This window comes from Anolis sagrei, chromosome 1, assembly GCF_037176765.1.
Source record: "Anolis sagrei isolate rAnoSag1 chromosome 1, rAnoSag1.mat, whole genome shotgun sequence".
Lineage (NCBI taxonomy): Eukaryota > Metazoa > Chordata > Lepidosauria > Squamata > Dactyloidae > Anolis > Anolis sagrei.
The window spans coordinates 272933561-272947988 of record NC_090021.1 but is presented as its reverse complement, the minus strand read 5'-3'; the positions used below and the strand labels follow the sequence as shown (position 1 = coordinate 272947988).

The window sequence follows — 14428 nt, the reverse complement described above, 5'->3', positions numbered from 1 at the left end:
TGAGAAAAGGATTAGGCACTCATATTATTTTCCAGTATTTGTTTTTTTTTCTATTTCTAGTGCTGCTTTCCATTTTTTATTGTAATCTTGTGCATTAACCTTTGCAGTTTTTCTCAAGGATAGCTTTCAAACTACCGAGAAATACTTTAATTGTTTTATGTTATTGTAATAAGGTGCATGTAGGCTGTGCCTCCCTGTATATCTCTCTTTGTCTACATCTCTCTCTTACACCGGCAGAATATCCCTTGTAACTTATGTGTATTTTGTATTGTTCTTTTATTGTTTTTATTATATTTTTATTTGACGTATTATCATATATATATACCTGGAATATTGTTTCCAATTCTGGGCACCACAATTGAAAGGAGATATTGACAAGCTGGAATGTGTCCAGAGGAGGGTGACTAAAATGATCAAGGGTCTGGAGAACAAGCCCTATGAAGAGCAGTTTAAAGAGCTGGGCATGTTTAGCCTGAAGAAGAGAAGGCTGAGAGGAGATATGATAGCCATGTATAAATATGTGAGAGTAAGTCTCAGGGGGGTGGGAGCAAGCTTGTTTTCTGCTGCCCTGGAGACTAGGACATGGAACAATAGCTTCAAACTACAAGAAAGGAGATTCCATCTGAACATGAGGAAGAACTTCCTGACTGTGAGAGCCATTCAGCAGTGGAACTCTCTGCCCCGGACTATAGTGGAGGCTTCTTCTTTGGAAGCTTTTAAACAGAGGCTGGATGGCCATCTGTCAGGGGTGCTTTGAATGCAATATTCCTGCTTCTTGGTGGGGGGTTGGACTGGATGGCCCATGAAGTCTCTTCCAACTCTATGATTCTATATGTTTTTATATTTGCTTTGGCCTCATGTTAGCCGCCCTGATTCCCCTTGGGGAGATGGTAGCGGGGTATAAATAAAGATGATGATGATGATGATGACGACGACGACGACGACGACGACGATTATTATTATTATTATTATTATTATTATTATTATTATTATCTGGAATTGCAAATTCCCAAACCCTCTAAAATCCAAAACTGTCCACATGGGTGGCTGAAATAGTAACACCCTTGTTCTCTGATGGTTCAATATACATAATTTTTGTTTCATGTACAAAATTATCAAAATAATTATTAAAAAATATCTTCAGGCTATCTCTGTAAGATTTATCTGAAATATAAATGTCAGACTTGAGCCCCATCTCCAGAATATCTCATGTTCAAATACAGGTATTCCAAAATCCAGGGTGGGGGTGGGGGGGGGAATCTAAAATCCAAAGCACCTTCTGTCCTAAACATTTTGGAGACAGGATCAAGCTGTCAAAGAGTGATGTAGGCCTGATAGTTTATCTTGGAGTTGTATAGAAATTCTTCCGAAAATAATGATCCATATAGGAAACTCCTATAAATGTTTAACCCTTGTCTTGAGGACTTGCCATATTTATTGGATAACACTTGTGTAGTCAGAAGATTTTAGGAAGTGGATTACATTCTATTGAAACCCATTCTGGAATAAATTAATCTAGAAGATGCCACGTGGTTTCTTTTCCTGCTTCTTTTTATGCTTTATTGAGTCAAAAGCTCCAAAATTAGGGGGGGGGGGATACTTTTTGATTCAGCAAATTTGTTTTTAAATTTTGATTATGTCTGAAGATAGATTTTGTGGGACTCTGTTTAAATTTTTAAAATATTCTGCTAAAAATGATATGAATTTCAGCTATTGGTTTCTGTGTCAAATAAAAGGAAACTCAAACTGGATGATAAGAATGAAATGCATTATAGGATTGTTATCATGTAAGGTTCTCTGGAAATTCTTTAAATATATTCATAATAAGAGTGATAATCCAATATTGCAATGTTGTATTTTATAAATTAACTAGCTGTACCCGCCACACGTTGCTGTGTCCAACCTTCCCTCCCTCTTTCCTTCCTTTCCTCTTTTTCTTTCCCTATCTCTCATCTTTCTTTCATCTCTACCTGTTTCTTTCCTCCCTTTCTTTGTTCTTTGGTTACGTCCTTCCTTCCTTCCCTATCTTTTGTTCCTTCTCTCCTTCCTTCCCTCACTTTTTCCTTTCACTTTTTTATTTCCTTCTCTCCTTCCTTGCTTTTCTATCTTTCTTTCTTTTCTTCTTTCCCTCCCTGCTTTTCTCCTTCCTTCCCTTTTCCCCTCCTTCTCTCGTTACTTCTTGACTGTCCCTTTCCATTTAATATTGTATTTATATCTTAGAAAGAAGGAAAGGAAGAAGGGAGGAAGGAGGAACAGGAAGGAAGGAAAAGAAAGAAAGAGGGACAGGAAGGGAGGGAGGGAGGGAGGGAGGGAGGGAGGGAGGAAGGAAAGAAAGGAGGGGGATGAAGAAAGGAGGGAGGGAAGGAAATGAAGAGGAAGGGAATGAAGAAAGGGAAAGAAGGAGGAAAGGGAGGGAGGGAGGAAAAAAAGGAAAGGAAGAAGGAAGGAGGGAGAGGAAGGAAGGAAAAAGGGGGGAGGGAGGGAAAGAAGGGAAGGAAGGGAAAAGAGGAGGGACAGGAAGGGCGGGAGGGAGGAAGAAAAAGGAAGGAAGAAGGAAGGAGGGAAAGTAAGGAGGGGTATGAAGAAAGGAGGGAGGGAAGGAAATGAAGGGAAAGGAAATGAAGAAAGGGAAAAAAGAAGAAAAGGGAGGGAGGGAGGAAGGAAAAGAAGGAAAGGAAGGAGGAAGGAGGGAGAGGAAAGAAGGGAAGGAGGGAAAGAAGGAAAGGAAGGAGAAGGGAGGAAAAAAGGAAAGGAAGGAAGGAAGGAAAGGGAGGGAGAGAAGGAACGTCCTTCATTCAAGCACCGTGGACCTTCCTCACCCCCTCCCCCTCCTCCTCCCCCCTCCTCCTCCCCTTCTTCCTTGCATGGATGCTTCGTTGCTGCTGCCGTTGCTGCTGCTTTCCCAACAGGAAAAGGAGGAGGAGGAGGGGACTGCTCTCCTGACATAGGAGGGAAAGAGAAGGGGCTGCATGTGGCGCCCCTCCACCTCCACTCGCTTGTGTGTGTGTGTGTGTGTGGCCATGCACGTGCACCTGGCTTTAATGGCTGGCTGTTTCCCCGCGAGGAGGAGGGGGCGTGGCCATGGGTCTCTGTAGACATGCAGTTTCCCCTTTGTGGACATGCAGTTTAGAAGTCCTTTCTGCTTTTTGTTTTTGTTGTTTTTTTGAGTAGAGAACATACATTGGGTTGTTAGGGACATAGTGTCCAAATTTGGTGTCAATTCCTCCAGTGGTTTTTGAGTTCTGATGGTATCACAAACGAACATTACATTTTTATTTATATAGATTACGAGTCAGTTTATACTTTCTATTTAACATATATTTTATTTTTTTATGTTTTAATATTAATATTTTAAGATATCAGTCTCAAAAGATTTCTTGAGATTACTAGTTGTATCTAGGTATGGGAAATTAAATGCATTATTGTTCATCATAATTGCATTTTTTAAATTATATAGTCAGGGAACTGTAGACATTTATCTACAAATAAATACATAAATAAATTATCATCTGTCATTCGAGACTAATTCCTCTCTCTCTCTCTCTCTCTCTCTTTCTCTCATTTCAGACTATTAGACTCCTGAAGGACCAACACCAAATAAATTATGAATGTTGAACAAGATGACCTTACATCCACAGCAGATAATGATAGGTCCTAGGTTTAACAGGGCCCTATTTGACCCCTTGCTTGTGGTGCTATTAGCTCTTCAACTTCTTGTGGTTGCTGGTTTGGTCAGAGCTCAGACCTGTCCTTCTGTCTGTTCCTGTAGCAATCAGTTTAGCAAAGTAATTTGTGTAAGGAAGAATCTGAGAGAGGTCCCTGACGCCATCTCAACCAACACCCGGTTATTGAATCTCCATGAAAACCAGATCCAAATAATTAAGGTGAATAGCTTCAAACACCTGAGGCATTTAGAAGTATTGCAACTGAGCAGGAATCACATTAGAACAATTGAAATAGGGGCCTTCAATGGTCTGGCTAATCTTAATACTTTGGAACTCTTTGACAATCGTCTTAGCACCATCCCAAATGGGGCTTTTGTGTATTTGTCAAAACTGAAGGAGCTTTGGCTGCGAAACAACCCCATTGAGAGCATTCCTTCTTATGCTTTTAATAGAATCCCCTCCCTGCGAAGGTTGGATTTGGGGGAATTAAAAAGGCTTTCATATATCTCAGAAGGTGCCTTTGAAGGTCTGTCCAATTTAAGGTATTTGAACCTTGCTATGTGTAACCTTCGGGAGATTCCTAACCTCACACCACTCATAAAACTGGATGAACTAGATCTTTCTGGGAATCACTTAAATTCTATCAAGCCAGGATCCTTTCAAGGCTTAATGCACCTTCAAAAATTGTGGCTCATCCAATCCCAGATTCAAGTGATTGAAAGGAATGCCTTTGATAACCTTCAGTCACTAGTAGAGATCAACTTGGCCCACAACAATCTAACACTACTGCCTCATGACCTCTTCACACCTCTCCGTCTTGAAAGAATCCACCTACATCATAACCCTTGGAACTGCAATTGTGACATCCTGTGGCTCAGCTGGTGGATTAAGGACAAAGCGCCCTCAAACACTGCATGCTGTGCCCGTTGCAATACACCTCCAAGCCTGAAAGGAAGGTATATTGGTGAGCTGGACCTGAATTACTTCACGTGCTACGCTCCTGTGATTGTGGAGCCACCTACAGACCTCAACGTCACTGAAGGCATGGCTGCGGAGCTGAAATGTCGAGCATCAACATCCCTGACCTCTATATCTTGGATTACTCCAAATGGGTCTGTTATAACACATGGGGCTTATAGGGTTCGGATTTCTGTGCTCAGTGATGGCACATTAAATTTTACAAGGGTGACCGCTCAAGACACGGGCTTGTATACATGCTTGGTGAGTAACTCTGTTGGGAATACCACAGCTTCTGCAACACTCAATGTAACTGCACAGGAGTGTATTACTTATTTTTCAACTATCACAGTAGAAACTGTGGAACCTTCTCAGGATGAGGCGCGGACCACAGAGCAGGTTTGGCCCACACCAGTCACTGAATGGGACACCACCAATGCAACAACCTCTCTCACTCCACAGAGCACAAGGTCAACGGAAAAAACATTTACTCTCCCTGTGACAGATCCAAGCAATGGAATCCCAGGCATAGATGAGGTTATGAAGACTACCAAAATCATTATTGGTTGTTTTGTGGCAATCACTCTTATGGCTGCTGTGATGTTGGTCATTTTCTACAAAATGCGGAAACAACATCATCGGCAAAACCACCATGCTCCAACGCGAACTGTAGAGATCATTAATGTGGATGATGAGCTTACAGGTGACACACCCATAGAAAGTCATTTGCCCATGCCAGCAATAGAGCATGAGCACCTAAATCACTATAACTCTTATAAGTCTCCTTTCAACCACACAACAACAGTTAACACAATAAATTCAATACACAGTTCAGTGCATGAACCATTATTGATCCGAATGAACTCAAAAGACAATGTGCAAGAGACTCAGATCTAAAACATTTACAAATTTAAGGGGGAATTTAAAACAAAAGACAGTTTATTAAAAAAATGACACAAATGACTGGGCTAAATCTACTGTTTCAAAAAAGTGTCTTTACAAAAAAGAAATTTATTTATTAAAAATTCTATTGTGAGCGAAAGCAGACAAAATTATGTGTATTCCTCAGAACCTCTTTTTGCTGCACTTATTTACCCTACTTCTTTCCCTCCCCTTTCTTCTCCCCCTCCCTCCCACTTTCCCAATCCCATTTGCCATATTTTTCATAGAACAACTTGATTCTCTAAAAAAAACTGGTCTAGGAATTTTTGTAAGAATTCTGTTAACGCTTTGGGAATTTTTATGGTGAATTCTAGTGGTGAGATTCGGTCTATTTTGTCTTTTCTCATTTCATTTTCTTCTCATGCCCTTTTTGAAATGGTTCAACAGGGGAATGGATGTTAGTGGTAGACTCATAAGAACAATCAAGGAACAACAACACAAAAAAATAACAAAATACTTTCCTTTTAATTTTTTTCCACATAATGACCTACTCTGTATTTCCTAAAGGGACCATTCTGTGGAAGATGGGGGGCGGGAAATCCAAGAAATTAATTTTCATGTGAGCATCTATAAAACCCATGATCTTTTAAACAATTCTAGAACCAGGATTTGTAGTTCAAACACTAAAATAAGATTATAAATAAAATATTGTTGGTTTTTTTCTGTATTTGGAAACAACTCATTTTTAATGTGGTTCTAAAATGTCAAAAAAGTGGTTCAACATTTTGCATTTTCCCTGCATCTTTTCACAGCAAAAGAAGGAAAGAAGCTTAAGAACAACATTATTGTTGCAATGTTTGGATTTTAAATGAAAATCAGTTTTATGTTTATTTTTGGTCATATTGAGATCATCTTATTGGTCAAAATCCATAGATACCATCAAGCTTTAAATGCATTTCATGTAAACTGTACACATTCAAATGGTGACATGAGACCTGCTATAGGAAGTCTATCAGTCTTCTTAGATAATGTGAAAAGTATTGACATCTTCCATATGGTTGCATTGCCCTGGAAATTTTCTGGATTATGTGGAAAGAGATCACTGGTAGATAGATGATGGTTTCTATGTCAGTAGAGTAATGTATCCCTTCTGGATTTTTCCCCACACTTTAAAGGAGTTACATAAGGTGCTGAACATCTTTGGAAGAGGTTACAAGTTTGAATTATAACCTTGATCCATTGCCCTGATGACATGGAAGGCCCCAGTTGCTACTGGAGGAGGTTTACCATGTAACATGATATATACAGGGTGAGGCAGCATAACTTCCTTTTTTCAAAACTTAATAAAACCCATTGTATGAACCAGAAATTTTTATTTTTTTATAATGTAGGTGCATACCTAAAGTTTTGTTTTATGTAGTTTTGAAGATCAAATTAGGTAGCTGTTGTCCCCCATTCTCCATAGACTGAGTAAACCGATTTCTGGCATTTGTCATGACTTGCCAGCATAGCAGGCGTTATGTTGGCAATTTCTTCCTGGATGTTGGTCTTCAAATCTTGTAGGGTCTTTGGATGGTTCACATAAACACGGGATTTAAAAAAAAAACCCTTAGAAAAAAAATCACAAGGGGCCAAATCTGGAGAGTGGGCTGGCCACTCCAAATCCGCTCGAAAAGTAGGCCTCAATGGCAAAAGCATGCTCCCCCACTGTTCCAACGCATGATGGTGACTGAACTGTGTCAGGACAAAACTTTATACTGTCGCCTCTCAAACAGGACCACTAGCGTTTCACTATGTCTTCAACCGACTGAATAGCGCGCATTTTAAAAAAGGAAGTTATGCTGCCTCACCCTGTATTTTTTACATTACTGAAATACTGCAGAAGGGAGACATAGTGCAGTTTAATTACATGTAAGCAGAAGATCACGAGAAGGGATCTCAAGACAACTAGGGTCAAATATCCTTCCCATTTTATGGATCAGGATATTCCTCTTGAAAAGAGAGGGAAGGAAGTATATCAACATATTCAAAATGTAGTGAGATCAAAGAATATGAAATTTACTAGAATGTCCCATGTTCAAAAGAAAATGGCACCAAGCTGCTAAAGGCAACTGAGTTCCTGCTTAAAGAGGCAGAGAAGCCTTTTTTAATTGTTAAAAAACGAGAAGAAATTATGTCAGCTGCATCTTTAAATATAATATCACTTTCCGCAAGCAATCTCCTCCCTTGAAAATTAAGATTCATGGCACTTCTCCTATGAATAAAGATAACTAATCATGTGGTAAATCCTCGTTTCTTCTCTCTGGATTGGGTGATATCTTCCAGAATGAGAATATGGTTCAGATTTCATAAAGTTGGGTATATAATATTAAGTGATTATAAATCATTTTGTGTTATTGCTGATATAGAATTAATAATATTTAATAAATGTGTTGATTTTGGATCTATGGAAATTGCAAATCTGAAAGTTAACTTTCCAGCTCAATTGAAAGGAGATGGAGCCAAGAAATACAAATTACTGAAAACTTTTAGTGAGCTGTTAATGAAGAATTAAAGGTAAGTGAATTATGTTGTTCTGAGCCAGACAGGTAAGAAAAAGAATGGCTATAAGGAACACAGTTCTCCAGTGAGAATACACTAGAAATAAACTAACGGAAAAAGGTCTACTATTTGGAGATTATTTTCATATTATAGGTAAAGACAAGCTCTCATGTGTCTCTGCTATGGAATACAGGCAGTCCCCGAGTTACAAACTTACTTACAAATAGTCCATGGTAAAGAATGGTGGTGAGACAATGGGAAATGAGTGACATTTATCCCTCAAAAGGAAAATTCATTCCTGAAAGAATTACCAAGGAAGAAAGTTGTCTCCATTGAAGCTTTATGACCAATCCTTGTTTCCACATCAAGCCAAATCTTTCAAAGTTCAGCTATCACAGGGACAGGAAGTGAGGTGACATCTTCTGACCAGGGGTACAGAAAACGAAAACACTCATATATATTGTACCTATTCTGACTTACATACAAATTCAACTTAAGAACAGACCTACAGAACCTACCTTGTTCATAACTTGGGGCCTGCCTATAGTTATTCTATTCTACATTATATCTTTGCAATGTCCTCTCTTCCAACATTGCCACAAAGATGTGGGAAATATGTTGTTAATATCTGAATCCTTGCTTTCTATGAAGTGGGAAGCCAACCTTAATAGAACATTTCTACCAGAAAATATTAATCATGAGTGTTGGGTACATCCATTGCAGTAGTAGCAGCCAGAGACCCAATTTAAAGAAGCCCATGTTTTGTTTTGCTCTTTAAAAAAAAGTTTAATTCTTTGTCAGGGTGGCTGTGGATCTACTTAATATTTGTGATGAGGAAGAAATCAGAACTGGGTAGAACTTTTCAAATAAACATCTTTTCAAATAAACATGCACAAATGTGAATGGATACAGTTACAGTGACTTGACAATGGTATTGGTATTGGTCAGCGAGTCACCATACTTAGATTCCAAGTACTATGTTAAAGAAGAGCGAAAAATCTGTCCTAAAGATACTGCCATTGCTTCTTGGTTGGAAAAGTCTTTAAATTGAAAGGGTTGGGGATATGAAAGAGTACTTTGAGCATAGCTGTCCCAAGGCAATTCACAACTCGTGGTGAAGAACAAGCAAACAAAGGCCAACCAAATAGTTTTGTTTAACTTTCACACATAATGAGACAGTATTGTCACAATAGTTGTGAGGGGTAGACTCCGTGGCAGACAGTTTGGTTATCTTCAAATTTGGTGTCATATGCAAATTTGATAAGCATGTAGAAGCAAGAGCTGGCATTAACATTTTCATTCGAACCTTTTCCCTGGATTTACACAAGAAACAAACTGGGGATGTACTTATTCACTAATGTTATTATTAAAAGTTTCAATAGGGTAGTTTCAGCAATTTTCATTGTGTGAAAGTCTTCACAATCAACAGTTTCTGAAGGTTATTTGCAATTCAGTATTTAATTCTGCTCAAAATGGCAATGTTCTGCAGGGACCAGCCTTTTCTCCACAGAAAACTATTTATTCATGTATAATAATATTTCTAACTCAGAAATATTTCCTGTGCAGAAAAACTAATTTCCACACACACAAACTGTATACTATGTAAAAGATTCATGTGCGAATTTTGTGCAGAAATAGTCTCCAATTCTGAATAGTCATTCTAAACTGAAGAACAATAGAGAACCCTCTTTTTCTTTTCATTTTTGGTCAGAATTCTGTTCTTGTTGTTGTGCGTGACTAATTGGATTTTCAGTCTCCTTTTCAATGTGTTGTAGGGTTTTTTTTTATGGAAGGAGAGCCATAGTTTCACATATGTCAAGATTCACCGTTCAGCATCAGTGACCACCAAAGAAACTCTAGATGCTTTCAGACAAGAAAATTAATGAAACACAAGTCACAGGGGGGAAAGTGTACAATAATAATAATAATAATAATAATAATAATAATAATAATAATAATGTTATTTCTTACATGCTCAATGCGGGTATTTATTTATCATGTCAGTATCAACCAGAAAATTGTATTACATTTTTAACAAATTTTTAACAAACAGACAAAACAGAGTTTGCAAGCTTGGTAGTTGATTAAATGTCCTTTGACCAGTAGCTGGCCACTTGGAGTGCCTCTGATGTTGCTGCAAGGAGGTCCTCCATTGTGCATGTGGCGGGGCTCAGGTTGCATTGCAGCAGGTGGTCTGTGGTTTGCTCTTCTCCACACTCGCATGTTGTGGATTCCACGTTGTAGCCCCATTTCTTGAGGTTGGTTCTGCATCTCGTGGGTTACAAAATTGCTTAAACACATAATCAAAACACACAATCATTTAAAAACACTCAGTAGAATATATATATAAAAATATTTACATAAAATACATATTAAAATACACAAAACAAAAGCTAGACAGAGTGGAAGTTTAAAATTCACCATTAAAATTACAGTGAAATGATGTAGGCTTGATCTACTATTAAGAATGTGGATGCAAACAGGAAAAACCCCTTTAGATCATTGTTTCCCAAAGTCTGGTCTTCCAAATGTTTTGATCTTCAGCTCCCAAAACCTCTGATCATTGGCAAAGGCAGTTGTGGCTTCTGGGAGCTGAAGCCCAAAATATCTGAAGAACTATAATTTGGGAATCACTGTTAATTTCTAATCAAAAGAGGGTATGAATTGTTCTAGGAAAGTAGCAGTAAGGGGGAAATAACTATTAAAACAGTAAAAATTGGTGCTAGTAGTTTTCATGCCTGGGTTGGTGAATAGCTCTAGGTTCCAGTTTTCAAAGAACGTCAAGGTGCTGGACATCATCCCCAAAACTGAATAACTCGTTTAAAGTTCAGAGTGGAAGACTCTGAATCCACTGCTCCTTTGAAATATCTCCATGAAGCAGCTGCTCTTTTCAGCTTTATGTCTGGGCCAACACTATAGGTTCCACTGTGCTTGATGTGAAGTAAATATGGCAGAAAGCAAGTGGATTACTTGATGTTGTCAGACTGTTGAATATGTCTGTGCAGGTATGATTGTGGATTGAGTCCTTATCCATATATTTGATTATGAGAAATGTGAAAATGGCGAAGAGCGAATGTCAGCAAAGGAGATGGGAAACAGAAAGAGACACCCGCGTACTTTGCTGTCCAACTTACATCTGTATAACTCATTGTTTTATCATTATGGAAATCAGAATTTTCCACTGAATTTGTCCAATGGGCCTAAAGGCACTTTTAACCTGCTGCAGCCCCATCCATCAACGTGGCCATTTATGTTCTATCATTGCACTTATGTGATCCCCTAGAAAATTAACAAAGCATGCCTTCTCACTATGTGTCCAATTCCATTGACATAGTTGGATGCTTCTCCAGCCATTAAAGGGTAGATTGTTATGTCAGCGGTGGGGTATAACAGAGGAGAAGTGACATAGGCTCTGTCAGGAGCCTCCCAGATATAGGGTCTTGGCCACATTTTTGCTTTTCATCTGTTATTAGCGCCTTTTGTCCATTTCACTGTCCCAACTAACAAGGATTGATTTGAAAAAGTTAATTAGTTCTGTGTTCATAAACTGAACTTACCAGTGAGTAGCACAAAGTGTACAAACAAGAAGTATGATATTTTGAATACTGTCAAAAGTTTAGCAAATTAATTTCACTCCCATGTCTTCATGTGGTACTATATGCTATTTTATAGACCACCTTTTGAAGCACTGAAATTCTGGATGGTGCGTGGTGCAAAACTACAACACACACTTATAGTACAAACTCATACCTGGGGAATATTTTTTGGACATATCATAAAAACAACTAACAGTGGATAATAGAGAACCCTATTAAAATGAATGACTTCTGTTTGGAATTACCATAGTTACCCTGGAGGCCCTAGAAAATTCCTCCCTAGGAATTTTTTAGGTATTCCAGTGTGACTTTATGATATCTTCCCCCAAAAAAGCAAACCATAAAATTAACTGGAGAACCTAGAAAATTCATGGAGAGGACCTATTTTCTTGGATGTAGGTAAGTGAAACCATTGGTACTGGTCACCATTTGCACTTTAAATTTCTAAATATGCATCCTTTTTAGTTATCCAGACATTAAGATGAAAATATATTCCTGGTGGGTGATGTCTTCATTGTTCCCTTTTATCTTCAACATATATTATTTCATTTTTTTAGCAAACAGAAAAGAAAGGGTAGAGCATCTTTTGTATGTTATATTAATGTAAAAGTGAGTCTACACTGATCGTTAAATCTACAGCCAGTCTGGATGAGAAATTATCCAGTGACCCTATAGTTAGTCAGATGCACCTGGTTGAATCTGCTGAGGTAGCATGTTGGTATCCACCCAGGCCATGACCGCATCAGCCCCTTGGGACCATCAAATCTCTCCATTGCTGCTGTTCTTCAGTGGACACAGACCTCCTAACTATTGCAAACATTCTGTTTTGACATCAACAAAGGAACCCACAAGACTCCCCCCATTCTTCCTGGTTATGCAGGAACCTGCTAATATCAGAACATGGTGCATGCAATAATTAGAAGCTTGTGCTGATGAGTGCCGGGAAAAGATGATGGCTGTCCAGTTGTGTTCCAACTAGACATCATACTGGTCCAAATTGGACTCAACCCAGCTGTCCAGGCTGTTTCGAAGCTGCTGGATAATCCAGAGTTTCTATCAAACTTCAAAATATCCCCCAAATTTTCCCAAAGCAAGACAAAGCTGTTTTGACACTGTAATGTGTAATACTCTCCAGAAATAGTCTAACTGTGTGGGGACAGGCAGCAATCTATTCAGAGTGAGTCTGTCTGTCTGTTTGTTTTTGCCTGTGTAAACTCGCCTTTAAGTGAATTAGATTTTTATCAGCCCTCTGAATAATTCATTATCTAACCTATGATTTTTCAGTTCTTATTTGGTTGTTTTGTTTTGTTTATGTTTTGGTGTTTTGTTTTAGAGGGAAGATTGGTTAATATATAGTATTTCATAATAGCTTGAAGAAAACCAAAATTCAATTGAAAAATATCGCCTGTTTCTTCTTTAGCAGATAAGCTACATATGTACATGGCATTATGTGGTAGAATAGGTTCCTTTTTAGGCATGGGAAGTCACTATTACAACAGGAGGTCGACTCTGAAGGGCATGTGATCTCAGTTACTATCATGTTCTGTCAAAACCTACAATAAATATAATATTTAATAGTCTGCCAGGAGTATGTTACAAATGTCAGTGTTTGTTCTGCTTCCTGGAAACTACTTCCAAGGGAATTTAAGCGGACATATATTTCAAGATTTTGAATGCATTTATTTAAAACTTTAATACAAAACTTTCAAATAACTTACCTATTTTTTGCTTCATCATTAAAAATATAAATTTTAAAAAGGGAAAAAAGAAATCACTGCTACATCCCCCCCGCCCCCCAGTCCCAGTCAAAATCAATAGGACATGGTAATGTACTCTATACAGGAACTGCACTAACCTACTCTTTCAATCATTTCGAATTATACTCAGAATTCATATATTGTTTAGCATAACTAGTTCCTCTCAGAGGTACTGTTCATCAAAATCATTGGATTTATCCTGAACAGTGAAAGGTTTTTCTTTGAATTACATACCAAAGGTGATGTCTATTTTGAGACAGTTTCATTATAATATCTAGGTGAAATGGAGATGCAAGCCATCATCCTCATGCCACCACTGTGAGCCGAAATGCCAGAAAAGTGGGTGGATTTCCTCCAGCTTTGACCTTTTTATACCACTTAGCCTGGAGAGTTTGAAAGCTTATACATTCTTCTGACATTTTTTTTACTTGTTAGTTAAGCTTGCCAGAGTCAAAACTGGAGAGAGCTCTTGGACCTTTGGTGGACACAATTGTTTGCTGCTTACTTGGTTGCATGACAAACAGTCACCTGCTGAAATTGTCTCTTCTAGAGAACCTTTAAAGGTACAACAGCCCAATCCAATTTTCACTCTGGCAATTCTAGCCATTAAATTGGAATGGGCCCATGAGTGTTTATGAGGTCCTTAGGCCCCCAGTATTCTAATACTTAAAAAAAAATCTCTCTGTGTCTCTCATTAATTCTTAATTTTCATTAAATTAAATTGTTAATTCTCCATTAGAAAAAACACCTCTTGCCTAGAAATCTTCCTAGGGACTACAAACAAAGTGAAATTGCCCCCCCCCCCCCAAGTGTCTGAAGGGTATTTGGAGGGGTATGCTGGGTATTAAAAGTATCTCCAGGTGGAAATAACCGCCAGACCCCAGGCAATTTCCCACCTAAGCAGTAAGATCCTTTTCTTTACAGTGGTGGCATTGTTATTTCTTAACCCACCCACTTCACTATTTCATCAGTTTTCTCTCTTGATTACTAAGTTATCGTTCATTTTTATATTGATCAAGAAAGAACAAGC

The 14428-nt window shown here is 38.4% G+C and overlaps 1 protein-coding gene across 8 annotated transcripts in view; it reads left to right on the top strand.

The window, feature by feature from the left end:
* The window catches only part of LRRC4C (leucine rich repeat containing 4C), a 1028842-nt gene extending 1022611 nt beyond the window's left edge, over window positions 1-6231 (top strand). For all 8 annotated transcript variants that reach the window (XM_060764599.2, XM_060764573.2, XM_060764590.2 and 5 more), the window contains one exon: window positions 3568-6231. In XM_060764599.2, coding sequence (XP_060620582.1) covers window positions 3609-5519 — 1911 coding nt within the window. In that variant the 5' untranslated portion in view covers window positions 3568-3608 and the 3' untranslated portion in view covers window positions 5520-6231. The remainder of the gene's footprint in view (window positions 1-3567) is intronic.
* Window positions 6232-14428: the final 8197 nt, after the last annotated feature.